The sequence below is a fragment of the Cinclus cinclus genome, chromosome 12, assembly GCF_963662255.1.
Source record: "Cinclus cinclus chromosome 12, bCinCin1.1, whole genome shotgun sequence".
NCBI classification, from domain to species: Eukaryota; Metazoa; Chordata; class Aves; order Passeriformes; family Cinclidae; genus Cinclus; species Cinclus cinclus.
Genome location: NC_085057.1, coordinates 635,949 through 663,837, shown reverse-complemented (window position 1 = coordinate 663,837; position 27,889 = coordinate 635,949). Strand labels below are relative to the sequence as shown.

Here is a 27,889-nt window from a genome sequence, read left to right as displayed (position 1 = left end):
ACCAGACCTTTCAATATAACTATTTGCTTGGAAGCTAGAATACTTCATGCCCAACAACCTTCTGATTTCTTTCTAGTTTCAGGACTTCAAACTGAAATAATGACAGACAATGCTAAGTTTACACAGACATATATAAAAAAGCCTATTAGTGTAGGACAAATCTCCCCCCATTCCTCAGTCCCTCCCTCCCCTGGCTGACAGAACCGGGGCACCAGTACCTGCCCACTCCCCCACAAAACTGTCCTTCAGCTGCTTCCAGGAGGCCAGATGAGGCTTCCAGGGGGTGCAGGCAGGAGCAGTGGCAGCACACAGACCCAGGTGCTGCACCAGCAAGGGAACCGGGGCACAGGAGCCAGGCCAGGCTCCTGCAGGGCTCTGACACTCCTTGCCCAGCCTCAGGCACCAGTGGCCCACAGGGCTGTGGGCAAACGCACCAGCCTGGTCATTAAGGCAGCTGGAATGGCAGTGAGGTGAAAAGGGAGCATTTTACTCAGTAGGCAGGTACTCGGAGAACGGGGAGAGGCCAGGAGGTGGTTGCCAGCACTGATGCTCCCAGCACTAGCTCCTCTTGCGCTTGCCCTGGGGCATCACTCCATCCTTCCCGGCCATTCGTGACCCACGCAGCCTCCTCTTGTTCCCTGTCAGAGCCACGGAGCTGCTGCTGGGGGGAGAAAAGACAAGAAGGGCAACAGGGGTTTGCAAGTGCCCTGAAGACAGCACACACCCACGCTGTGCAGAAGCACTGTGAGCAGGACATTGATGCTGCACACGTACGTGTTACAGGTGATGGAATCATGGCATGGTTGGGGTGGGAAGGGACCTTACAGATCATCTCATCCCACCCCTGCCACAGCAGGAACACCTTCCACTACCCTAGGGTGCTCCAAGCACTGTTCAGCCTGGCCTGGGACACTTCCAAGGATGGGGGGAGCAATATTTCTGTTTTCTCATTTGAAGGAGGTGACAGCAGCACAAATCATCCCACAGCCCCTGAGCCTGAAGGAACAGGGTCATCACAATGCCTCTCCTTCTGTCCCTAGAGACCAGTCTGGAACCCAAGGAACAGCAGCAACCCCCCAGATTCCTTATAACTGAGGACAAGCCCAGGCAGTGACAAAACCATAGGGATGTTCTATCAGAAAAGACAGTTTGGGGCACAGCACCTAGAAGCAGGATGAGAGGCTGGTCAGCATAATCTCCAGAGGAGTGCTTGGGGCCTGCAGCCTTGCCAGGCACTTTCCTCATTTATGGACAAAATATTTTCCACAGAAAACTCAACAACTGTTTTATTTTTAGTCACAGTTAATTTTAAAGAAAATTTTCGTAAACTAGCTGTATGCAAATGAAGCAGCTGATTTCCATCATTCAGCCTCGGAGCTGAAAATTCCACAAAGTGTTGACATGAAAGATGCCACTAATCTGTCAACAGCTTTTGCTAATTAAACATTCCTTTTAAGTGCACTCTGTTTTATACTATCTGCTAGGCTGAATCCATCCTGCAGGGACTATTCATTTGTCTTCAACTGAGAACTGACAACTGAAAATAACAATGCAAAACCCGGAGATGCTCAAGTCCACATCTGCTGACTGCCAGCAGATGCACTCTGAAGATACTGGCAGGAAGGAATTGTGTTTCAGAGCTGCACCACCATGGAAATGGAGCTCCTGCATCCCCTGGAAAAGCTCATCATCCTGAGATCCCTGTGAATCCCAGCAGGCAGAGCCAGCTGGGACTTTGGTGGTGGGACTGAACACACATCCCCAGGGCCCTCTGCAGCTCTCCCCAGTCCCTTCACATGGGTTTTCATATGGGAAACAGAAACATGACTGAGACCTGCAGACAGTGAGATTTTAACAACCAGGAAGTGCTCTTCTAATTCCAAACAGAAGTAAATCAAAACAGATGCTTGATTCCAGCGTGTTCAACTTGTCACCTCACCTACAGCTATGCCAACAACGGAATTTTCAAATGTCCTAGAAGATCAGATTTAATTTTCCATAAAAAAGCATTTTCCTCTTTATTTTTCATTTTAAATTAAAATATATACTTACATATCCCTTAAGATAAAGATACTCAATTGGGCATCTGTGGATTCTCGGAGGACCCAGGTATCATTTTTCAGGCATTTACATTCACTGACCAAACTGTGCTTCCCAGAACTGTGGGGATTCTCCAAGGATCTGACTTGCCTGAGGCATTTGCTTGTCCAGGATTCCACCAACTGCAAACTACAGACCTAAACCCACCTCAGCTCTTGGATATTCTACTCACCTGTCAGAGGACGCTGAACACGTCTCAGACCCTTCCACATCTGCCAGAATGTCCGAATTGGTGCTGAAGGAGAAAATAAAAGGGATGGAAATTATTTCAGCAACACCTACAGCAATGCAGGGCTCCACTCAGCAGAATCCCTGGATGAGACCAACCCCTCCAGCAGCAGCAATGAGAAATAACATCAACCTACAGCACAGTCCAGAAACTTCTCTCTCTGTCTCACTCCATTTTTAGTTATTCCTGGCGTCCCATTATCATTATTTAACACACAAGACAATTCTGTGTTTATGTCTGCTAGGTGGTAACTACACCACCTCTGTCTTCCCAGGCACCAGAAAGTTTCTCTGGAGAGGATCTGCAAGATGTTTTGGGGAGTAAAGTGTACCACCTTTATTTAAAGTCTCTCTTAAATAAATCAAGGTGACACAAAATTTCTATAAGACAGCAGGATTTTCTTTCACCCTTTGCCATTCTGTCTCCTGTGAAGTGAGAGTCCTCAGTTCTTACTGTGGAGATAACTACAGAACCAACAGGAATTTGGCTGGACAAATAACACCAGGTTAGAGTAACCTCCAACACATGCACATTCAGTCATACAGATAAAAAGGAAAAAGATACCAAAAATGGATGGGGAATGTTTTGCAAGTCAACACTGTTTTTACTCGCAGAATTAGAAGTCCATCAAAAGCTCATTTTCGGTGCTCGAAGTGGACGCCCAGGGAATGAATTATCATATTTCCAAACCCCACTCTGATGTTCCAGTTGCATTTTTAAAAAGAACTGGGGAGGACACAGGGCTATTTATGTGCTTTTAGTCCCCTAAAATAGAAGAACAGGTTTGAGGCCTGAACATGATGTACTTCCCTGCCTTGAAAACTGCAGCATTTATCACCCGCCGTATTTGTCACCGCAAAACAATAAAACTGAACAAATCTGGCCAAGGCTCAAACCAGTAACGCACGTTCAGAATTCACATGTGGAATCCATGGGCTGGGCCCAGCAAAGCTCTTCAAAACCAAGTACAAAAGGTCCTGGAGTGGGTTCCACCTTTGGCCTGCGCATGGAGCTGGGAAGGGGCCCTTGACGCCACAGCCACGGTCCCCAGAGACCCCAATTAACTCCTGTGCCCTAATTGCAGTGGGACTGAGGAGCTGAACAAAGCAGGGCTCACAACTTCCAGCTGCAGCCACAAGCCCTTTGCTCCAGGATCTCTTCCAGCATCCACTGCTCCACTGACCCAAGCAGATCTCTGAATCCCAGCTCTCCCAGACACCAACTTCAGCTCCAGAGCCTGAGCAAGGCTGGATTTGGAGCTGAAGTAATTATACACCTTTCTGACACATGCCAGGGGACAAAAGTGTTGTAAAATTTAAAAAAAAAGAACCTTAAATACGCCACAGTTAACAAACAATTATAAAAAAACCACTGTTGACTAAACAAAAGCAACTCTGACCACCAACTGAATTTGTATTTTAAATTAACTTTTTCCTTCTCTGAAGAAAACTCCTCCCTCTTCTTAGCATCAAATGATTAACCCTTGAACTGAAGATTGTGAATTAAATAAGAGAAACAGCTGCCTCATTCTGAAGGGTCTTTTCCTATAAATTTTATCCCACAGAGGCCAAAGAGATCACAGAATTTAGAGTTTTTGTTTTGTTCACTTGTCTAATGTTTTCTGCCTTTTCAGTGCCCCAGAGGTATCTACCTACATTGCATCCAGGCACAGCAAAACACCCCTTCAGACTTTATTCAGACTCCAAATTCAAGACAAATTCCCACAACAGGTTTTCTGTCCTTTTCTTAACTAAAGGTCACTAATCTTTTTACAGATTATCTTACAGATCATTTCCAGATGAGTCAATTTTAGAGCAAAACTATTAAAGTTCTTCACTTGAACTGCTCAAGATGCAGCCAGCATCCTGTGGCAGGGTGACCATGCACTTGTTCATGCTTCCACAGTGGGAAAAATGCAGCTGCAGTGACTCAGGCAATTGTCCAAGTCCATATTCCTGCAGGACTGGCTTCCCTGATCCCTTACACACAGACAACCAAGCACCAACTCTTCCCTTCTTCACCATCAATTCTTTACCACCACTCCCCTTATCTTTTCACTTAAGATAAACTCACCACCCTAAAACAAAGAGAAAAAAGCTGATGTAAGTGTGGATGACATGTCTTGTTCCAAAACTGAGAGGAGCAAACTGCTCTTTGAATTGGTTTATTTTAAGGCAGATTAAGTTCCTCCTTGGCCTCGTGTGAGCAGCCAGTATCCTCCCATCCATCCATCCATCCATCCTGCCATGTGCTGGGGACCAGGCTCTGGGCACGTTTCCCTCAGTGCTGGCACAAGAACTGAGCCCCAGCCCACTCACCAGCGTCACCTGGAGTGAATGCCAGTCCCCAGGAGGGAGGGGAAGCAGCTTTCTCCCCCTTGCAATGCTGCCTGCACAGTTCCCCCCACAGCAAACAGGATGAGCTCGCTGCTGGAGCAGCCCAGGCACCGTGCCACGTCCAAGATGAGCTGTGCAACAACATCTGCCCTGGCTATCCACACCCTCCTCTTCAGACCCCACGGTTTCACCCTCCTGTCTCTGGAGAGTCTGCAGCCTTGGCTTTGCCCAGGCCCCCAGGGCAAACGTCTGTACCAAACCCTCCACAGGTCCCACTGTCTTGCTGTTTTCCTTGACTTTCCAGCCTTCCTTAGTTTTCCACAGCCCCCTCTGCAGCCCAAGAACACAGCTTGGAAGCTGTGACTTGTAAAAAGGCAAAGATCTGCTGCATCCACCTGGACTGCTTCTCTCAGGAGCCTGGCAGCAGTGGGATGTGGTGGCTGTATCACCTCCCTACCACAACTCCTGGTTTCAGGGCTCAGGGATGTCCACACCCCACAGCTCCTGACCAGGGCCAGACGTTCTCCTGGACACAGGCTGTATGGAAGAGCATCCACCATGCACAGCCAAGACCACCAGCTGCCCCTACCTGACAGTGTCCCCAGGACTCTCACCACCAAGCCTCACAGCTCCTGCCATTGGTTACAGCTCACAGTCTGGGGAAGAAAAGAATGAATCAACAGCATAGCAGAGAAGTATCATCATCCTTTCACAATGAACCCATATCTGAGGCCAAAATTCACAGATCAAACACTCCTGTCTAACACTGTGATATACATCATCCCTGAGCCAAAGCACTGCAGGATTTATTAAGTAAAAAAGTCCTGAAGAACTAAAAAAGGCAATTATTGTACTGATCAACACATTTTCATACACTTCTCTCATCTGACAGCAATGGCCAGGGCACAGGACAACGCTGCCTTCAAACTCAGGCTGAGGAGCTGCCCAGGAGGAGCTCACAAAGCATTTCCAAGCACTCCATCCTGCCAGCTGTGCCAAGCCCGTGTCACCCACTGCAGAGGGCTGCTGCCATCCAGTGCACTCCTGTTGCTATCTCTGCTGCTGCTCATGAACTAAAGCACATCAATCCAAGGATAAGTGACCTGCTAAATCCAGATCTTGGATCCTGATCAATGGCTCCTAAACTCACTGCCAAAAAAAACCCCGTATGTTGCAAACGAGGTCCCTTCCTTGGGCATGAACCCCTCCTGGCAGACACTGCAGTCACTCTGGGTATTCCAGCAGCACAGGGATTTATACAGGCTGTGCATACAGCACCTTCCCACCAGGATTTCAAAATTCTGACTGTGCTTCAGCATCTCAGACAAGGCAAATGTTGGGTTTTGTCTGCTGTTCAAGGCTCACTCTAGTCATCAGGAACTAACACTTGTGTTGAACACAGTTCTAAGAAAAAATAATTGGCTTTTAAAACTGCGTATTATCCCCATTATATAAAATACTTATAATGGAATATTTCCTTTACATAGCTCACTAACTAGCTTATCGTTGTTCCTCCTAATTTCTTTTCTAATTTTCCTATTGTTTAAGTAATTGCGTAAAATTTGGCTTCAGTTCCAGAAAGTCAAAGAAAACCACAGGACTATTCATATGGAGCACTGCAGTCCTGTGGAAGCCTTGTGCAACTGTGACTTCAGAGCTTTGAAAAATAACCCTTTCAAAGGCACGGCTGTGTTTTAGTGCTTATCTGTAACACACAGTGTGCTCTCTTGGCGGGATCATCAATCCCTCTGAGGCACAAGCATGTCTGGGGCACTGCTACAACCTCCACACGTGGCCTGGATCTGGTCTCCAGCAGGACTACAATTCTCATTTTCTCAGTTTTAGCATGGACCTTTGAATAATATCAGTTCATAAATGATCAGCGTACAATGGATAAGCTTCTAGTCTTGACCAACTACTCCCTTAGAAGTATTGACATGAGACTGAAAAGGGACAAACCTTATGAAGGAGGAAACAGAAGAATCACTGATTTGTTTGCACCATCTTTTTGCAGAACAAACACTTCAGCTCTGAGTTACAGATTGTTCTGTTATATTTTATATGCTACTCAACACTCTCATTTTGTTTTAATTCATCAGAACAACAGCCCTCCATTTAGAAGTGCCCTCCTCACAGGAGCACAGCATGCAGATTTGGAATACCAAATATATTTCCAGTTTTGACATTTCAATGTGAAAAACATTTACTCTTGGCAGAGGATACCCTCTCGTTATCAGAAAAACACAAGCCTCAGAAATCCATTACTTGATACAATACCACAATGCTACTAAAACCATCACTCTTGTTTGATTTGTGCTGGATTTATTTCACTACAATTAACAAAATACCAGCCCCACGGTAAGCACACAGTGATAAATTGTCTTTTTTTCGTGCACTGTGAATGACTACACCTGCTTGCTGCCCCTGCCACTGCTGCCATAATCCAGGGCCCCTCTGGACACAGAGCTCTGCGGGAGCAAGAGCTGCAGTCCCAGACAGAACTGCACAGACCAAAGCTGCTCCGTGGGCACTGCAGGACCCCAGAGGGTCCAAAAGCAGGACCTGGGCACTGCACTGAGCCCAGCAGCCCTCCCAGCCCTCCAGAGCAGTGACCAGGAGCACAAACAGCCCAGACAAAGAGCACATTTGACCCTTTTCAGTGAGTGCTCCTCTGCCTCAGCCTTGGGAAAGGGGGAGATTCCCTGCAACCTTTCTTTATATCACAGATGACATGGGAAAACACTCTGAAGTGCTCTTCAGCAAGCCACAGGTAGGCATGAGGGACACTGTGGTCAGACAAGAGGGACCTTCCATCACCCAGGCAGCATCTGGCACTTCAGCTGAGCCTGCACTGCATTTCTGCTGCTGCTCTCATCTCTAGGTGCAGTCCAAACGCTGGGCTTGGATGCAGAGGAGGAGAAGCTGCAGGGTGGGATGTCCCAAGGCTTCCTGGACCTCTCCAGCTGCCCTTGGGCAGGGGCAGATCAGAGGGTCACCCAAGCCCTGCAGGTCAGTGTGTCCCACTGGGAGCTGGGGACTCTGCTCTAACACCACACCTGGAGATGAGACACTCCAGCATCCAGCGTGACAATGTGTGAGTTCTGTGTGAACCCAGAGCACTGGGAGGGACCAAGAAACCAGCAGGAGAACAGCTCCCTGATCACAGGGAAGGAAAAACTGTTGTCATCACTTCCATCCTGAGAAACTGAGATAAATCTAGTCCAGTGCTCACCCTAAAGGCTCGTTACACATGGAACAGCAAATAAACTGATTTGCTGCCTTTATCAGTTTTACAGTACCAGCTCAGGCAGAAAGACACAGATAGCACAGAGGGGAAAGGCCACAGGAGGGGAAGGGTTTTATTGGTCTGTAAGGCAGGTATGAAGTCAAACAGAAATGCAGTGATGTTCTGAAAGGGCAACAACGACCCCTCCTGCCTCCAAGTGCTCTGCCAGCCAGCATATTGCTGTTTACTGACAAATATTTACTGTATGCTCCCACTCATTCAAGTAAATGGAAACAGGCAGCAAAGCTTGATCCTGTAAAACAAAGACATTTCTGTTTGATGCTCCCTAATCCCCCGAGCTGAACTCCCCCGTTCCAAAGTCTCCCTAGGCTTTCACTCACAGTTCAACATTTCCCTTTGGGATAAGGAACCCTCATGATGACTTTTAAAAGCTCTTTAACCCTCATCACGCTTTTAAATCTCTTTAACCCTCATCATGGCTTTTAAAAGCTCTTTGTGAACCAAAATGACTTTAGGAAAATAGGTTTCTGTTGAAATATTTCAATTAGATTGCTCTGTTAATAACCAATAATGAAGCCAAGAACTACTTTACTCTTAGTATTTGCAGAACAAGGAGGAAGAGGCAGATACTATGGGTCTAAGGGGTGGGAAATAAAGAAATGCCACTCCTAGCCTAGCTGGTGACCTTCAGCTACTTCTTCTGATTATCTCCCACTTCTAAAAACATAGGAAACCCTTTTGTTCCTGGTAATGCAGAACTGAATTCTCCTCTTATTTCTGTTATCAACAAGATAGCAAGATTAGCTCTCTTGCTTTTAGACACACAGAAAAACTCAATTATTCTGCATTTGTCTTCAATGACTTTTTGCCTTTGCTCCAGAAACTGGGGCCACAGGTCCTTAGAGCTGTGCTACTTAAAAGACTGGGACCATATCAATTTTTCGAACCTCTCTAAATAAAACTTCCAGCAGATGGGAAGGTGAAGCAGTGGAAGGGACTCACCAAACATTGTCCTGACTCCCCAGACATTCCACTCCCTGTTTCTGTGTCAAAAGGAACATGTACACCAGCAGTCCCTTGTGAAGGTAGTACAGACTAATACGTGAGTTCTCCATGTATTTGAGCTCTATTCCTGGAGCTCCTGAACCCCCAGGAACAGGGCGAAGAAGGAATCTGTGAGCAGAGCTCAGCAGCTCTCCTGGATGCCTGCACTGCTCCAGGTTCCTACCACAGCTTTGCTCACAGACAGAAGTGGCTCCATCACCAACCTGCTTGTTGAGCCAGATGAGAGGGAGAATTCAGGAGAGGCTGATCTCTGGTATTCCTTCAAGCAATGAGATCCACTTCTTTGGCCATCAAGAATTTCTGGTTGGAGTGTCTGGGCTTTTCCAGGGACAACAGATGTGTGATGCTCTTCCCCAGGTTCTACCAAGAGGAAAGACAGATTGGAAGGAATGATAATGAAAAATACTATTTAGGATTCTACAGCCTTGAGAGATATTTTTAAGAAAAAGTAAGTTATAAACATTTAAATAGCAACATCTCATTCCCACATACTTGCTTTCCAAAACTTTGACAGTTTCAAAGGTTGAATTACTTTTCCTGTATATTCAAAAAAAGAAACCAACCAACAACTCCTTGAGAACCAGAAACGCTTCACTGTTGAGTTTCAAACACAAGGAGTGAAATAAAGGGTGAGGATGTGTTATGCATTTCATAAGATGGAACTTTATTTCAGAAATTAGCAAACACTTAAATGTGTTCTGTTGGCTGCTTATGCTACCAATTCCCTACAGCCCCTGCATCAGACAGCTTGAGCTTTAAGTTTTACAGATCCAGCTAACAGGTTTATTTTCAGCTGTGATTTACTTCCTTATGCAGCTAAGACAAGGTCAATGCACTGACATTTCCATTTCAACAGGAAAAATAATTTCTAGACTACACAACAAACAAAAACTGAAAACCATTCTGCTGGTTTTGTGTCAAGTGTTTTGTTCAATGAAAAGATGAACAGTTCTCTGAAAAGACACCTTCTGCCCCTCCAAAGAGAAAATAGATTTGGGTTAAAAAATCTGATGTGAGAATAAAGACTGCCCTCATGCCATAGCCACGAATATTTGCAAGTGAGTTACTTAATTCAAAAACTCCCCAGCTCCATCTCACTGCTAACTGATGGTGACAGCCACAGACATTCCTGCCTCCATCTCAGGGCCCAAGCCATGCTCGTGCCCCTCCAGCAATGGTTTGGACAGAAATGGCCAGGCAGAACTTTAATTAGAGTGTGGAGAGCCTTCACAATCTTGGAATTCAGCTCAGCTTGCCCTTTCTCTCCTGCTAACTGGCACAATTAAATATCAGGGGCATATTTTTGTCTGCTGAAAACAACCACCAGATCCCAGTGAGTCGGTTGTCCAGCTAATGAAACACAACTCTGAAATTAGCAGGGTAAAAATAGCAAAGGCCTGTGCAATAATGCAGCCCAGCATAGTTAATATTTACCAAATCAAATTATTTAGCACCAATATATAACAAATCCTTATGGAACTTTCCCCTTAGGCAAAGCATAACCCCATGTTTAAGTTATAAAGATTGGGAAACAGATATTTTAAGCTTAAAGATGAAAGGCAAGATGATGTAATATTAAAATGTCACCACAAACAAAATAAGGTTAAATTACATCAACCAATAGTAAAGTAGAGGGAAATGGAAGAGATGGAGGGGGAAATTAAAACAAATGAACAAACCAACGAAACCCCAACCAAACCAATGATCTGTTTTAATTCTGTACAATTCCACCACTTCATGAGAAGCCAAGGGAAGTGGGCAAGGAATGCAGACAGAGCCTCGGCTCTACCAGCTGTTACCATCAGGCCAGTACTGGATCCTTCCTTTGCCATGCTGCAATTCCCACTGTAACACAATGGCAAGTGCTGGTAACAAGGAACCCTTGGGAAACAGGGTTCAGGCATCTATTCCTTCCCCTGTGAATCACCTTTTTACTTTTTCAGTTGTTTACAAACAGTCATCCTCCTGCAGATGTTGTGTATAAAACTCAACACTGAAATTCCAGGGATTTATTGGAAGCTCAGAGAACAAAGTGTAATGGAAACTGTGCAGGTTTTCCAGAACCAAACGAGGTGCTGCCACATTCTGAACATGATGCAGGATGATACATCTGGTCCAAGTTATTTTCTACCTGATCACTCTTTTGGAAAAACTTCATGGTTTCACTTCAGCTCTTAGAGCCTGCAGGGCAGCACACACAGAGGACAGCTCACACAAGAGACAACCCCAAAATCCACAGCAGCCCATCCCTCCCTTCTAGAGCTGGAAATCAAGGCTGTGACCCCACTATCCAATAACACATTGCCTTTGCTTCTGCTATAGAAGAGGAACAGCTTAAAATCTTTCATCCTTGAGACTCCTTAACTTTTACCCTTCCCACAGAACTGATTATGCACTGCATTGAGGTCTGCAGGAAACAATAAGGATAAAATTCATACTATTATACTGTTTTCTTCATTTCTTTTTATTCTTCAGAGCTCTGCTGGAAGAGCCAGCACTGGAGAGAGCCACAGATGAACTGAGCTCAAGAGCACAGGGATTTGGGAGAGCTGGGACAAACGACTCTGCCATGTTTTCCTGAGCACACAGACAACAGCACAGCATGTCCCAGCTTGGCCAGTGGGATTCTGGCCAACACTCAGACTCTTAGATTAGAAATCCACAAGTTCTATTAGGCTGAGGAATGCTTGTTTAAACCCCACATTCAAAGACAGATGTTCCCTGCCCAAGCAGCCAGGAAACACAACCCAAAGGAGACCAAAGGGTCCCCCAGGCAGCAGCTTGGGGCACACCAGGGTGGTGTTTGGGGCTGGGGGGAAGGAGAATGAACAGGCTGGAGGCTGCTCCTTGCCCCAAGCAGTGAGGAACTGCAGCCATGCATTCACACTTCTCCCTGTGCTCCACTACATGAACTCAAAACACAGCAAGTTAAAGTTAAGAGGCAGCATCATACATGAACTGCCTAAAACAAGCCCAAGGATTTTATTGTTTCAGTCTCAGGACAAATAATGCCTGAATCCAATCCCCACAAATACTTCTGCAGTTCCCAGTTACAAACCCCCCTCACAGTAAGGATGCTGGAAGGCTGAAAGGCAGCAAGCAGCACTCACCTTCAGCTTCATTCCAGAGTGGGCATGTGGCCACCCTCAGCACCTCCAGCAAGCCTGGACCAGAACCTGACAACTCTTTTCAACCAACTGGAATGTGCCCCAGACACATCCACACACAACACACAGAAACCAAACAAATATTTATTACGGCTCATGCTTATGTTCCACACTAAAATCAATAGCAGTAGATCATTTTAGGGTCTGTTTGATCTTTATGCTTGTTGGATTTTTTTTCTCCTTAAAGGTTCTAGAAGAACAACAGATGAAAGACCATTTCTCTGGGAATCCCACACTCCTTAGTGTGCTCCAAGAGGGGACAATACTAAATGTCACTGACCTGTGGCTGCTGGCAGCTCCTTGACAGCAACTTCCTCTTTGTTTTGAGCACTTCCTGCTTTCCTCTCACCTATCTTCTTCCACCGTTTATTTACCTGATCCACCAAGAGCTTGAATTCACTTCTGTGCTTGTTTCCTGAAAGGTAACAGAGCATCACTGACCACCCCCACAGGACTAAGGTATGGCACCACCACCGAGAGGACGTGAACAGAAATGGGACACACAAAACTGAATGGGAAGCATTTTGGTTTGTAAAACCAACCTAGCACTGTGATATGTCCCACATTCTATCAATGATCCAAATCTGTGCTTTTATAGAGCTAGCCAAAGCCCAGAGCACTGGCACAGATAAAAACTCCATGCTCTGTGCCATGCCCATTACACTGCTGGGATTCACATCCTTTAAGCAAGTTAATAATGCAAATACTCTCTGCCCTTTCAATCATGTTTTAAGCACTCCTCTGGTACTCAGCCAAAGCAATGGAATTGTTTAACCTCGACACTTCAAAAGCTTTACTCAGAGGCTAGGAAAACACCCAATGTCCTCAGCAGGACACTGTGGATCACCCAGCCCTGGCCAGGCAGGGAGGGAACCCACTGCCAGGAGGGACAGCCAGGTGGGGGTCACCCCTGGCCCCAGGGAACAGGGATAGGAGGAGAGCAAACAGCCTCAAGCTCTGCCAGGGGAGGCTCAGGCTGGACATCAGCAAGAATTTCCTCTCAGAAAGGACTGTCGAGCATTGTGTCACCTCCCTGAGGAGCCCGTTCCAGTGACTGACCACCCTTTCAGTGAAGAAATTCTTTGATGTATTCTATGAGAAAACAACACCAAGTTCTGCCCCACAGAAGGAAACAGATTTGACACCGACTCCCTTTCCCTGAGCAGCTGAAAACACCACATAAGGCCAAAAATTCTGTTAATAAAAAGCAAGTTCTGTCCCAGATGTCGTGTCTGAGTCGCTGCACTCTCATTACAGAATTCCTTTGGTGCTTCAGTTTTTCCAGCATTATTATCTTTTGTTGTTCTGGCTCATGGCAGAACTACAAAGCTTTTTGAAAAGATATGTCCTGGCATAAAGCATTGCTCAGCTACACTGTAAATCAGTGTGGTGCTGAAACGACACCCCAAGCACATCCCACCAAACTGCAGCAACGTAAACCAGCCCCAGACACAAGGACAAATATTTAAAACACAAGACAAAGCAGCAGACCTCCAAAGAACGTGGCAAATTAAAAAGATTTATAAGCAGAAAAGGCAACTGAATATTTTTTCTTCACAGATGTATTTCCTTTCCTGTAGATTTTTTAACTCTTTAAATAGAGACCATGAAAAAAGCAGAGTGGGCTGAGGGTGTCCCCAAGTCCTGCAGAGCTGAAGGAAATGACAGTGGCTGTAATTGCCAGGCAGAGCTCCCAGCCAGCTCCCATCCTCAGCTTCATCAAGCCTAAGTATTAATTGCCATTTCATAAACAGCAAAAAAATGCCAACAGTGCAATGTGCAAATTGCCAAGAGCTTGGGAATGTGCAAAGAAGCAGAAAAGTGTTTTCTCCCAAACAGTTTGTCCTGCCTTTCCCCAAGGCTGTTCACACTCCCTGTCCTGTGTGTTTTTTCATATGGAAAAGAACAAAAGTACATTTGGGGGTTTTATTCAGAATTTACACCAGAGTTCATTCATTCAGCTGGCAATTAGGGTCTGGGGTGCAAATGACATAAAATAAAAGGGAAAAAAATGCTTAATTGTGTAATAAAGCTTTCTAAAGTCCATCTGTTTTACAGTGAAATAATGGCATTTGGTAAGAGTTCTTTAATCTCAAACTGTTCTTGAATTTTAACACACAGTTCTTTTTTCATGCTTATGATTTCTTCCTTATTATTTTATGAGAAATAATTACCTGACACCAGTTACCACTTGCTTCCTTGGTCAGTACTTTTTATTAATTTTAAAACCATATCTTCCCCTTTTTCCTATTTTTTTAAACTGTTCAATTTTCAGTTAATCTGCTTGAGACTATCAAAATCTCCAAGTGACTAGTTTTGTAGCCACGCCCATTTAGTAATCTAAACTCAACTTTTAAGGACAGGTATTTGATTAAGACAGTATTTAATATATTTTTGGTCCAGATGTGTACAACAGGCCAAGAAAATAAAACCAGGAGCAGGAAGGTCAGTCCTGCCCCTGGTGGGCTCAGGAAAGCCTTTCAGAGCAGTTCTGCTGCAGAGGGTTCCAGTGACACCACACAACTGCATATCCCACACCCTGCTCTACTGTCTACATGTCCAGCAAACGTGGCAGGACACAGAAAAAAACAAGTGCATAAATAGAGATGCCTTTGGAGGAAATTAGTGCGTGCATTTTAGCACAAAGAAAAAGAATTTAAAAGCAAAATGAGGTGAAATCTGCATGTTACTTACGATATTCAGTGTGGATATCATCTATTTCTTCCTCTGTCTGGTCCTTTGTGAAGGTCAAGCTCTACAGAAAACACACAAATGTTTTTAACATAAACAAAAAGATGATAAAGCTGCAGGTTTTGTTATTTAAAACTGGAAGAAGCAACTCTTTGTTTCTCCCCCGAAGCTTTCAGTACCTCATCACTTTAATCTACATTTACAGAACATATCCAGAGTGTCCTGCCCTGCTTCCACAGAGTCACTAGGACCAAGCCACCCCATATACACCCAGCACATGTGGGCCATAAAATATTTCCTAACACTGTGCAACAAACAGGCTCCAAAAGTCACCAAAGGATCAAGTGTCATGGGAAAAGGAACATGCTACTGCCCATACGCAAGCATGGAATTTGCTAGTTAAATCCTAGAGAATTCTAGGAAACAAAACATTCCCCACATTGCCATGGAGGGACAGAATCTTCCAGTATGGCCAAAGAGAACATGACTCAAAGATTTTTATTGCAGTCAAAAATTGCTCCAAATTAAAAGGGTTTGGGCATGAAGCTCAGCAGGGCACCCAGGACTGCCCACAACAAATGTGTGGTGTGAGAAAAATCACAGGATGCTGAATGTGAATTCTAACACACACAATAAAGCAATAGGCAGACACTCTCAGTGGCCACTCTGCAGTTTCTGCTGGCCACCCCTCTGTGAGACCCAAGATCAGTCACTTACATTTTCACCAGGTTTATTACACTCTAGCTGAACCCGAATCTTCTCATTCTTTTCCAGCTCTTTAACAACCTCTGCAACTGTTTGGAAATACAAGAAAGGGATCACTGAGACAGGAGCTGGGCAATAAAAAGCGGTAACAGCTGAAAACTGAAGCTACCCTGAATTTAAAACACAAACAGCATTAGCTCTCCGAGAGGGAAAGCTCAGGCTCCAATCCCAGGCAAACTTGCTGTCTTTCCAAATCCTACCAGACCTCCCTCCTGCACACAACTGTGCTTGTGGCACACAGGCCATCATTCAGAGACTTTCCATTTTACACTGGATGTTTCAATGGAAGACAATAATTGCATCTACTGTTTATCTTACTCTGTCCCCCAAACCACCTTCCAGGGCAACAGAACCATGTGCAGGCAAAGGCAAAGCCCACAGAGGAATTACAACTGACTTCAACAATTGTCAGACACATCCAAAGCCTATAAACAACATAACTAACATTTAACTAGAGCCACGGCTGTGCAGAACCCTGCACAGTTTACTTTGACATTTACTTTTACAAATCCTTTTCTGCAATTCATCATCTCCACTGCACTGCCAGGCAGCTGTGGGCAGTTATTGTAACAAACACTTCACCATACAGAGAAGCAGAGAGAACAGAAGCTTATTAAGCTATGAAAGAATAAAACCTGCTCCAAACTGGTTTAAGCACACTCCAGGAATTTGGCACCTGGGCTTCCTCAGCAGCTCAGCTATTTGTATTACAGTGACCTCAGGCTCCCTGCTACCACCCAAAATGCACGTCTGCATCTCAAATGTGGGTTTAATAATTCACCTTTTGCGCACAGGTTCTGAACAGAGGAAGAGCTGGGCATTATTTGAGGGAGAGCAGCAGGAGTGCACAGCACACAGCCCAGAACTCCTCCTTTGCTCTGGCTGAAGGAGGCAGACTCATTGCCACCCCATCACAGCACTGAGTGCAGCTCACCCCCAGTGCCCCAGCTGCTTCAAGAAGGATTTTGCACTGATCTCTACTTAGACAAGATAAACTCTTCCAGCTCCAGCTCTCCTAAGAGTCAGTGTTACACCTACCCCAAGAGGTAGCAGAAGGGGAAATGCAGATTGTTTGAGATGGCAGCAACCTCCCTGCAGCGTCTCACTTACCTGATTTGGGATTTAGGGAATCACACTGAGCATTGTACATGTGCACAAACTCCTGGTGTCTCTTAATGAGCTGCTGGCGGCTCCCAGAGGTGGACAGACCATGTTCCTTGAGCTTCTTCCTCAGGTCCCGGTCCGACAGCAGGTTATAAACAACTTTAGACATCAGCTTTCTTTTGTGAGCAGAACTGCCAAAGGAAAACAAGAGACTTCATTTAATTAACAGTCTTAATGAAAATCAAAGTATTTACAATCACTTAAGGGTACTTCACCCACTCAGGATAACGTGCACATGAAAGAAATTTGGGTTTTCCACCCCAGTCCTGACCATGGCTTACTTAAATCAGCTGGAGAAATATTAAAAGCATTAAAACATCAAGCCAAAACTTGAATTAGGAGAACCCGTCAGCTTTCTGGAAAAATGTCTTTGAGAAACATGGTCATGTACCTGAAGGCAGCAGTTCCCAGCTGACAGAAGGGTGGTTTGGTGATACAGACAGAGACATTTAAGATAAGTACCAGCGCCCTCAGAGGAATAGCATCTAAAGCCAAAATTTACTGCTTTCCACTGCTTTCTGTCAGAAGCACTCAACATTCCTGGCACAGATGGGGAAAACATCTTAATTACAGGAAACTGCCAGAGAAAATTCAAGTCCTAGTACAACTTTTGTCACTTAAAATTAGCAGAACATTTCCTCCTGTCAAATTAGCTCAGGCTTCCCTACACCTCCTGGTGAAATACTCTCAAACTAGGAAAAACAAAGGGGCCAAAAACCCATCTACTGCCTCACTCATCCCCTGCAACTGCAGTAATTCACAGAGGAACAGCATTTAATTAGACATTTTTCTTTCTGCGGCAAAATAAAGCTCAGCTGCACTACTCTGGATTAGAGAGCAGTTAACAGCTTTCCACTGTGAAAATAAGAGATTTATTTGAAAACTATTCAGCACTTTTGACTTGTCCCATGGAAAATGTCAAGGTTAAAAAAAAAAAGTCTCACACAAAAACTGTCAATAATTCATTTACTTTCATCCAGCTCTGTAGCATGGCTGGTAAAAAAAAAAAAAAAAAGATGGATTACCACAGTACACTCTTCAGGGAAAGTTTTTTTAGATTCTTTTGGGAAATAGAAAAAAACTTCACTGAATAATTACATCAAACCTTTTGAAAGTCCTACAGAAGCTTGGTGCATATTCCAGCTCACCAGCAGCATGACCTAAAGTGTGCTGACAGCTTTCCAGCAGCCAGGCACAGGAAAACAGCTCCCAACAGGTTTAAATCCCAGTGCTACTTGGGTTTCCCCACGCTTGAGAAACAGTGTTCTCTGGAAACACATTCCATGTTGTAATTACCCCAGTGGAGGTTTGGGGGGCTCAGTTAGGGCTCAGTTCTGCTGAACCTGAACACAGCCTGGGTTTGAGAATAACCAGAGATGTGCTGCCATGGAACCAAAGCCCAGTGCCACAAGCTGGGCACTGCCAGGGCCAGCATGCCCCAGAAGTGCCAGTGCCCAGAGGCAGTGCCTGCTGGGACAGCTGCTGAAGGCCTAAGCACTCTAGAGATTCAACAAGCAGAACTTAAAATCCTGTTGGGGACATGGGCGTGACACCGAGGACAGATCTGGCTTATTTTCCCATTTATTAGGAATAGAGAAAGCATTAAACCACTCCAAATGGATATCAAATGTAACATCAGATTTCAATATTCATTTACCCTTTTTTCATCTTGAAAGTCCTTTAGCTTACAGACTGCACTCTAAGCATGACTGGGTAAAACAAGAGCTTTAACATAAAATTACTTTCTAATTAAAGGTTCAGGGGAATCGGAAAAACAAGCATTGAAGTACAGATCCTCCCAGTTCTTCAGTCTGATCAGTCAGAAATAACAGCCTCAATTTCTGCTTTAAGTAAAACAAACTGAAACTCCACTTCTGATGCGAATGTGGTGACCGTGACCAATGCTGGGGCAGGGGCACAAAGCCAAAGGCATGCATTCATCTTATGGAAATCGAGATCTTCAGGAAATTTCAACAGCCCCACAGAGAGCAGAGAAAGGTGCAATTCTTATTCTTTAACTTGACAGTTATTGAAGCAAATGTCTCTTGGCACACCTGAACCAAAGGAAGCAATTCATTCACCAAATGAAAAATGGGAATCAGTGATACCTGAAGGGAATTTTAATGCCAGGGAGCAGAAAGGTGACAAGAACAACGCACAGACTCAGCTCTTCTTGTGCTGAATTTTTTAAAGCATTAGCCACTTTTCTTACCACTGGCAATCCACACACTTTCCCAAGGGGATCCGATCCCCACAGTGATTTCAGAGTGCTCTACAGAGCAGGGAAGCCAGAAACAAACACAAAGCACTAGTACTACACCCTAAGAGCCAGCATTCCCTGCTCAGCAGTGCAGACCTGCCACAGGCATTTGGGAGCTCCCAGAGCTGCTCCTTACCTTCGGAGGCTGTCCTTCTTCTCCTCTCTGCTCAAGCAGCTATCCAGATGCTTGTTGATATACTGCTCTAGAACAGCAACCTCACAAACAGGACATTCCACTGAAAGCAAGGGAGAAGGAATTTACTAGTGTGGATATTACAGCAAAGAGCGAATGTTTTCCTCTGAGAAACTAATGGCTGGGACAGAAACAAAACACAATGGTCCCGAGCTGTTACTGTACTGAACTTACGTCTGAGTTCTCAAAACAGGAACAAATAACACTAAACCCTCTCACTGCAGGTGATTCACACATACTGTCTGACCAAGTACTTTGCATTTGTCAAAATAATTTCCACGTGATGCATGCTCAAAGATTCAAAAAAAGATCATAAAATAGGAAGCAGGTGAAAGCTTTAATTGCTCAAAAATAAACAAGCAGTAAAATGTCACGTGAGTTTTAAATTATCAATGCAAGCAGGTCTAATGTGTAAAACCACAGCAGGTTTCCTGTGGCTCCTTTCCTGACTGTGGTAAGGAGGATTCATCCAGCTAATGAATACACATGAACTTCAGAGTTCCAGATTGAATAAATAATTAAACAAAACAACAGCTAAATTTGAACTAATAGGAGCCAGGGGTGTATCCCTACATGGTGTTTTGTTTAAATTTAGGCTTTTAGCTGGGTCAATAGGATGGCTGCCAGCACGTCAGAACTAAGAGGATTCTGCCATTTTATTGTGATTAGTACAAATGGATATTTTCATGGTTCAAAGTAAATTCACCCTAAGTCTCTAGAATTACAAAAGAATAAAGCAAATGATTCTTCTGGAGAGTGTGTGAACAGAAATGTTAACAGAACTGCTGCCAGGCTCATTTTGAGTTCAGGCTCACCCCTCAAGTAACAAACATGTTATAAAATAACCTGCATCTGGTTACTCAAGGATATGAGAGCAGAATAAATGCCAGTGTCTGTCTAGTCATTAGGGGGAAGGAGAAGAGAAATTACTTCACTTTTACTAAGACTGTTGCACAACTAATGTTTTTTAGTATTGTTACACAAAGCAAAGGAATCCCTAAGTGCTGAATTCCACTGAATTCGCTGGCAGCAGCTGAAGCTTTCTGTGAAGAACATGCTTGGAGCAGAGCAGTCCCACACCAGCAGTGATGTGAAGGGAGCACAGGCCAGTTAAAGGAGCAGGAGCTGAATGTGCCAGCACAGATCAGAACCACTCAGAGAAACAGGATGAGTGCCACACACTGAGGCTCCTCTAGCACATACAGCCAGCCACATGTGGGGAACAGAGCAGGACAGAACCAGAAATTAAGCACCTCACCTTTCCTGTCTCCTTTCACCACAGATGTAGAAGGCTTCTCATGATTTTCGGTGCACCCAGCAATCTCCTCTGACCCCACTCTGCTGTCTTCACCACCAACCTCTGCAGAAGTGCTGTGAAGGTCATGGTGCCCCTCAGTTTTGAAATTCTTCTGACCAGTCCATGCCAGTCCTGTCTTGGTGGAGGTGCAGATTTTGTCCTTCCTTACAAGGCTGTCAATCCCTGGCCCCTCTCCAGGCTCTGGCTGAGCACCAGGACTCCTGTGGCTCTCTGCAGACAGACACTGGCCAGGGGCCAGCGGGGATGGAGCTGGGGCAGCATCCAACACCAACTGCAGCAGCTGCTGCCTGGAAGCATCCACAGGAAAACACTCAGCTAGTACACTGCATGGTGCTAAGAACCCAGAAACTTGTTTGCCAACAGACACTCTTTTTTAGGTGTGAAAATACAGAAAATGCTAGGACTGAGGGCAGAAGAGAAGGGAGCAGTCCCACACTGGCTTCTCCCAGAATGTGGTTTCTTAGGCTCATGAGCAGCTGGGTGATGACATCTCATGGTCCCACGCCCCAGCCCCAGGGACAGAAGAGCCAGGGCACAGCAGACACTCCTGGCACAGCCCTGGGCTCTCCAACAGCACTTTGTCACTTACCATCCCCTCCCTCAGCACCAGAGTGAATTACTCAAATTTCTCACTAATCACAGAAATTCTGACAGGTGTGATTACAGAGATTTGCACAAGTAGACTGGAAGCTCATCTATTGTTCAGCAAGCCCAGAGAAAGCAGGCAGTGATGGAAGGGTCCAGCCCCTGGCAGCACCAGCCTGGCCAGCTCACCTGGGAGCTGATCCTACAGCAAACATCAGTTCTACACGATGTTCAAAAACCTCTGTGCACTGTGCATGGTCTCTTATCTGTGATCCTTCTAAGAACTGAACAGGCAGCTGTGAGCTCTGAGCTGACAGAATTTTACCTTCCTAGCACAAAGGAGTAACTGCAGCACAGCTGACAATGCTCAGTTTATGAGCAGAGCAGCATCCTTCCCTTGGAAGGCTGAGAGATGAATCAACCAGGTGTCAGCAAGCCCAGATCCAGTAGAACACCACGACCCAAACCCTCTTCAGATGCTGAGATGGGGCAGGGCATTAAAAACCACCTGTTTAAAGATGGATGATTTCTTCATATCCTTCCCTCCAGCACCCTCCCTCTGCTTCAACAACAGCATAAAGGGCTTCCCACATCTTTTTCTTCAGATCTGTAACACTCACAAAAACCAAGTGTCCTTCATCAGGCTCCTGGTTCCCATCTTACAATTCCCATTTTCCATTTACTTCTCTCTTGCTGAAGCAGCAATGAAGCAGAGTTGTTGGGAATCTAGGGCTTCCACATAAATAAATTCCAAGGAAGAGGCAGAGCTGTGAATCTTCCTAGGAACAACTCACACAGAACAGTCCCAACTGCACTAAAGGCAATGGATCTCCTTGAAATTCCTCTTGCATTCCTGCTGGAGGCTCAATCAGTGTATCAGCAATGACAGCACCTGCTCTCTGGAGCACCCAAAATCGATGTGTTTATTCCTCTGACTCACTACCTGTCAAGTAACCCTGATTAGGCAACAGGGAGAAATTTGACAGTAAAACCATTTTTCTTCCCTATGTATGAAGAAAAGCAGAAATTCTTTTCAGCACGGACTACTACTTTTCTACTTAAGCAAGTGTAACTCTTAATTTCTATTGCTAAGTTTTCTAACAAGGTGATGCAGAAACTGCCAAATTTTCTCAAAATTATCTCTTTAGTAGAGGGCAATGAGACCAATTCTTTACACGTCACACAAAACTTCCCGTTATTTCTGAAGGTACTGGCCTCACTGCAACTGCTAAGAGAACTCTGCATTAAGGACAGCTGGTGCAAATACTGCTCCTCACCCTTCTCTCCTGGCCTGGCCAGAGCCATGAATTCATCCCTAGAGCACAGACAGGTGAGGGGACAGAAGACTGCCCATGGCAATGCCCCCAAGCTCCTGAGCTGCTGGGTGAGGGCTGCCCTTCACCAAGGCACTGCACACTCACACCAGGGCAGCCTGCTCAGAACTGCTCCTCTCCATTTCACGCAAACATCCACGGCCTCAAGGAAGCACAGGACATCTCCACTTCCACTGAGAGCCCACCCTCTGTACAGGGAGGGAGCTGCAGTCCCACACATCCCCTGAGCACATCACCACAGCTCACCCTGCAAACACCCATTGCTGAGCAGAGTGTGCATGGGATCAGCTCTTGCTCTGGCTGGAATGATTCCCATTCCCTGCATGCACTGACCTTGGAGCACAGCTTTCACTCTGCTAAGTGCCACCAACATTACCATTTTCTTCCCCTCCAGGCCTGACTTAAGAAATGGGTTTGCACTTCGTGAAATGCTGAGAAGATTTAAAGCCTAATTTTCATAAACATCAAACTACCCAAGGCTCAAAGTCAAGTTAGAACATACTTGATCTTTGAAACACGCTGAGCTCTTCAGCCCCTGGACTGTGGACTCGCTTTTGGGGACAGCCAAGAGGAAAGAAAGCAGAGGGAGAGGGAGTGGGGAGACAGAAGATTTTCCTGTCCAAGAGCATTGGTGCTCTGAGTGAATGATCTTTGATACATAAGCAGTGTCCCCTCAGCCCAGGGCACATGCAGCCCCAGGGGACAGAGCCTGGACACCTCACTGAGCACTCCTGCGTTCCCAGAGCAGCCTGTGCCATCAAGCAGTCAGCAGGGAACCTTTCCCACCCACACCCTGCACTGCTCCCCTCCACCCAGGCCACACTGGGCTCCACAGCTCTCCCAATCCAGCCCCATGTGAGGAATTGATTGAACTCCAAGTCACAAAAGGAAAGGTTATTGAACTACTCTCACTGGTAAGATTTATACTGATCCATTAAAGCAGTCAAAAAAAAATTTAACATTTAAGATTCAATATCATAATGGATCCAAGTCAGCACTACTTGTTCCCTACAAAATTAGGCATTAACAAAAAAATAGTAATCCATTTATCACAAGGAAACACCAGAATTCAAACTGAAACAGTGGAACTGTAGGATTTAAATTACTCAAATAAATCAATTAAATTTAGTAGTGGTCATACAGAAGATTAGATCTATCTGCATTCTATGATCTTCATCAGAAAAATTCTCTCATGAAACAAAGCCATCAGCTGAACTGTGCTTCTTGTCACTTACGAAGCCAAGAGTCTCACCGATTCCAGCTCCAAGTTAATTTCAGAGAAAAAGATGAAAGTGCATTTGTCTCCTATAGAGGTGGGAACACCCATAGAATTCCCCAAAAATCACTGAGTAGCTTCTCATCAAAAGAAAACAGACAGATAATAGAAGGAGCTTCATGTATCTAGTGTTGTGAGAATTTACCGAGTCATATTTATTTGGTTGTTCGTCTCTTTTAAAGGGATGTGAAGCTCAAAAATTAATTTAAGACAAGCAGAAAAGCAGATAAGAAATTGAGTTGAAAGCACTGCATGCTATTAATTTCCTTACTCAAGAAAAGTCCCATTTTTAAGTCTTTCAGTACCTGTATTTTTCCTAGCCAGTGACTTCACCAAAAGAATGTTCTTGCAAGGTGAGCATTACCACTTGACAAAACCTTCTATTCACAATCCCCCCTACACATACAGGAAGGATCTTGAAGAAAATCTTTACCACCACCCTGACACAGAATCCTGACATATCTGTTGACCCTACACACTGGCAGAGACTTCCAGTAACTTCCAGAACAGCCCAAAGAGCAAGTAACAACCAGAAGCAGACCCAAAACAAGCTTTTAAAACCTCCACATCACTGGAGTGCACAGCGAGAACACTGCAGGATTTTTCCACGGTGTAAACATTCATCTTTGCCAGTGTTTCTGTAACACCACAATTTTTTTTTGCTCAATTCTCACAGTGCTCCTCTCCAGGGCTGGTCACACACAGTCACACCTTTCCAGATGCCAAAACAGAGAGAGTAGCCATAAAATTACATAAATACCTTGCAGAATTAAAGCTCTTCACTAGATCATCCAAAAGTCGGTTGTTTCTCAGGTCAGATTCTGAGACTGCCTGTTGAAAAAACAAAGAAAAGAAAAATAAACAAACAAAACCCAAGAAACCTAACCAAACAAACATTCAAATGCAGTGAAAACAGCATGTTCAAGTGATCAATAACTTGCTTCTTGGCTCATGCCTCAACTCCCCCACTGAAGTGCTACAGGAATCAAGATGTTTAAAGGGTAAACACTTCTTCCCCAAGAATATCTCATATTAAAATCACTGCCTGAGGACTTAATTCTGGGATATTAAGGGTAATAGGTAGAAACAAAGCATAAAGCTAAAACAACAAAGCCCAGTGTGCCCAAGCTCCAACAACGGTTTTTTGCAGCACAGGTCTAATAATTTTGAAAACCAAACCAAAGATCTTCTGAAGGTGGTGAGAACCTTAAGCAACAAAGCATGAAAACTGATGAAGGGAAACATTAATCTTCTGGTTGTGGAATGAAAATATGAATTATGAGATGCTTTGTGCATCCAACCCATTCTTTTTACACAATTTCTGATTTTAACCTCACTGCAACTCTCTCTGCCCTTCTTTTTAACAAAGCTTTTATTATTTTTTATTTTTATTTTGAGATTAAATGGGGCCACTCACACACAGAAAATTAAGCGCTTATGTTCCAGCACTTCTGGTTTAAATGTTGGAGTATTTTAACAAATGAATGTTAAATGTTTTGTAACAGATTGTACTCACAGCCCCGAGCCAAAGCCCGGGCCTGATGCTCCATCCCCTTCTGCCTGCACTGATAAAGCACCTCTGAAACAGGAGAATTCCAGACACAAGAGCACCATGCTTTGCCGTGGAACCAGAACTGATTATCTGGCACAGTCCAAAGGGAAAAGCTCCTGAGATTTGAAAAGAGATAAAAAATAAACTGAGGGGAAAAAACAAAAAGCACACTTACCACACAGCATGTTGGACACTGCGTTTTGTAGGACAAAAACTTGCGGATACAAAGGGAACAATCTGAAAAAGGGAAAAGAATGATTTTGAGCATTATTCCAAATGCAGTTCTACATCCTTGCTTGTGTATTTCCTTACTGTACAATACCTGCAAGCTATTCCACACCACACAAATATTGAAAAGATACTATTTTTACATGGAATTGAGATTATCATTGCTACAAAAGAACCTGTATTTTATGCAAGCATGTTTCAATATCAAGTATCAGCTTCTCCACCTACAGCGGATGTCTGTTTCCTTTCCAAGAAAGCCTTGGTCAGCCACCACCACTCCAGCAGGGTTTGCACTGCTCACTCCCTCACCAGGCTGGCCTTTTGACATGACTAATGTTCACCACTGGCATCTACCTGCACAGACAAACTCAACCCCCTCATCTTCCTAGGCTTTTCTGCCCCTTTCCAAAACAATATCAACTTGTTGAAAGAAGAGGTTATAAAGGAAGGGAGACAGCCCTGAAATGCTGAGAGACAGCTGAATGTCATCTCATCATCACAGGATGCCTCAACAGACTGGGTGGTGAAACACTCCCTGAGCTTCACACTGTCACAGTGAATTTGTGCTTTTGTTACACTTTGTCCATTTATCCATCCACCATCACAGCCAACTAAGGATTTAAAAAGTCTCATCATGCTCCAGGAAAAGACATTCCCTCACTAGACCATGGTGGGTCAGAGTCTCAGCACTGAACACACACAGCAGCAGCTCCTGAAAGAGATCTATACTTCACAGCCCCTCTGGGAATACCTCTGAAAAGGAGCAGAAGCATTAATTAATCCCAGAATGGTTTGGGTTGGGAGAGATTTCATCCCACCCCCTGCCAAGGGCAGGGACATCTTGCACTAGACCAAGCTGCTCCAAGCCAAATCCAACCTGGTCTAACACATCAATTAACACTTAAAATCACAAATCCATCTAAATGCTTAAAAATTACTACACATATAGTAAGAAGTGAGAAACCCATAAAAAAAAAGAAACAAACTTTAACTATATGAAGACGAATGAAGTGGCAGATCCAGGCTGCCAGCATCTGACAGAGCAGCACCTTCCATGGTCCAGGCTCTTTGGGCAGTGATTGCTGCTGGGAGCCACTGTGCCCCAGGCAGGCTGCACCACCAGCAAGCACAGAGAATTCCCACTTTTGTGGCTCCCCACACTGCTTTCAATGGTGACAGCTTTGCCAAGCTGAACTTCACTGCCAAACTACAATGTCCCTCCCCCTTCAGGGAAGGAAGTGCTACAGTTTCTGAACCAAACAATCACAAGCATTTATTTTAACGGAAGAAAAGGCAAGGTACTTCCTCCTAATCTGGCTTCAGCAGACCACTTGGGGCCAAGTTTCAGCAGATATCGCCCAGGGCAGGCAGAGCAGCATGGAAAATTTGAGCTCTTAATGTGCTCCACATAGAGCTTTGCATTTTTACCACCCTCAAGATGTTAAGAAAGATATTTAAATGAAGAATGCCAGATGCCACATGTTTGTATTACAGCAGGAACTACACAAGGGAAGGTTCTGGCTCCCTCCATCTTGCTCCTCCCAGCTCCCATCACAAAGAGAATCACAGAACCCTAGAATAGTTTGGGTGGGAAGGGACCTTAAGGCGCATCCACTTTCACCCCCTGCCACGGGCAGGGACACCTTCCACCATCCCAGGGTGCTCCAAACCCTGTCCAACCTGGCCTTGGACACTTCCAAGGATGGGGCAGCCACAGCTTCTCTGGGCACCCTGTGCCAGAGCATCACCACCCTCCCAGGGAACAGTTTTTCCCGAATCTCTAATGTGTGAGCAGGAAGCCATTCCCCCTTGCGGTGGTACTCCAGGCCCTTGTCAATAGTTTCTGTCCATCTTTCCTACAGGCTCCAAAACCTTCTCTTGGCCGGGCTGAACGACCCCGACGGGCCCGGCCTTTCCTCGCAGCTCACACGCGAGTCCCCCTAGGCACTCACAGCTGTGCGAGCACTGCGGGATGATCACGGCGATGCTGAAGTAGTCGAAGCAGATCCCGCAGCGCAGCAAGTCATCCACGGCCTGCAACGAGAGCGGGGTGAGCGGGGTGAGCGGGGCCGGGCAGGGCGCCCCGGCAGCGAGGATCGCTGCGGCCGCTCCAGGGCCCGGGGCTGAGCGGGGCTGTGCCGGCACCGGCTGCGGAACCGCCCCGGGGACCCCCGCCCGCCCTCCGGCCCCGCACGCACCTTCAGCGGGGCCAGGCTGGGCGGCCACGGCGGCTCGAGCAGCGCCAGGGCCATGGCGGTGAGGCCCCACGGCCCCGGCCCGGTGCGGTGCGGTGCGGTGCGGTCCGGCCCGGCCCGGTGCGGTGCGGTGCGGTGCGGTGCGGTGCGGTGCGGTGCGGTCCGGCCCGGCCCGGCCCGGTGC

The 27,889-nt window shown here is 45.5% G+C and overlaps 1 protein-coding gene across 1 annotated transcript; it reads right to left on the bottom strand.

Annotated features, from left to right (window-relative positions):
• Positions 1-233: 233 nt before the first annotated feature.
• RAD18 (RAD18 E3 ubiquitin protein ligase) lies at positions 234-27,762 on the bottom strand. The gene is made up of 13 exons (XM_062500696.1): positions 27,709-27,762; positions 27,463-27,544; positions 25,458-25,519; positions 24,491-24,561; positions 20,476-20,822; positions 19,161-19,260; positions 16,711-16,895; positions 15,553-15,629; positions 14,839-14,899; positions 12,425-12,559; positions 9,181-9,337; positions 2,273-2,335; positions 234-661 (listed from the first exon to the last, which is right to left on the bottom strand). Exons 1-13 carry the CDS (start codon positions 27,760-27,762, stop codon positions 559-561), a joined length of 1,497 nt encoding a protein of 498 aa, XP_062356680.1. The 3' UTR covers positions 234-558.
• Between the last annotated feature and the right edge of the window lie 127 nt (positions 27,763-27,889).

Excerpts from the sequence above, each read along its gene's own strand:
- RAD18 (XM_062500696.1), bottom strand. The coding sequence starts at position 27,762 with ATGGCCCTGGCGCTGCTCGAGCCGCCGTGGCCGCCCAGCCTGGCCCCG. Across the intron at positions 20,823-24,490 it reads AAGAGCTTTAATTCTGCAAG|GCAGCAGCTGCTGCAGTTGG; the intron begins GTATTTATGTAA and ends GGATGCTTCCAG. Across the intron at positions 15,630-16,710 it reads TTCCCTAAATCCCAAATCAG|TTGCAGAGGTTGTTAAAGAG; the intron begins GTAAGTGAGACG and ends ATTTCCAAACAG.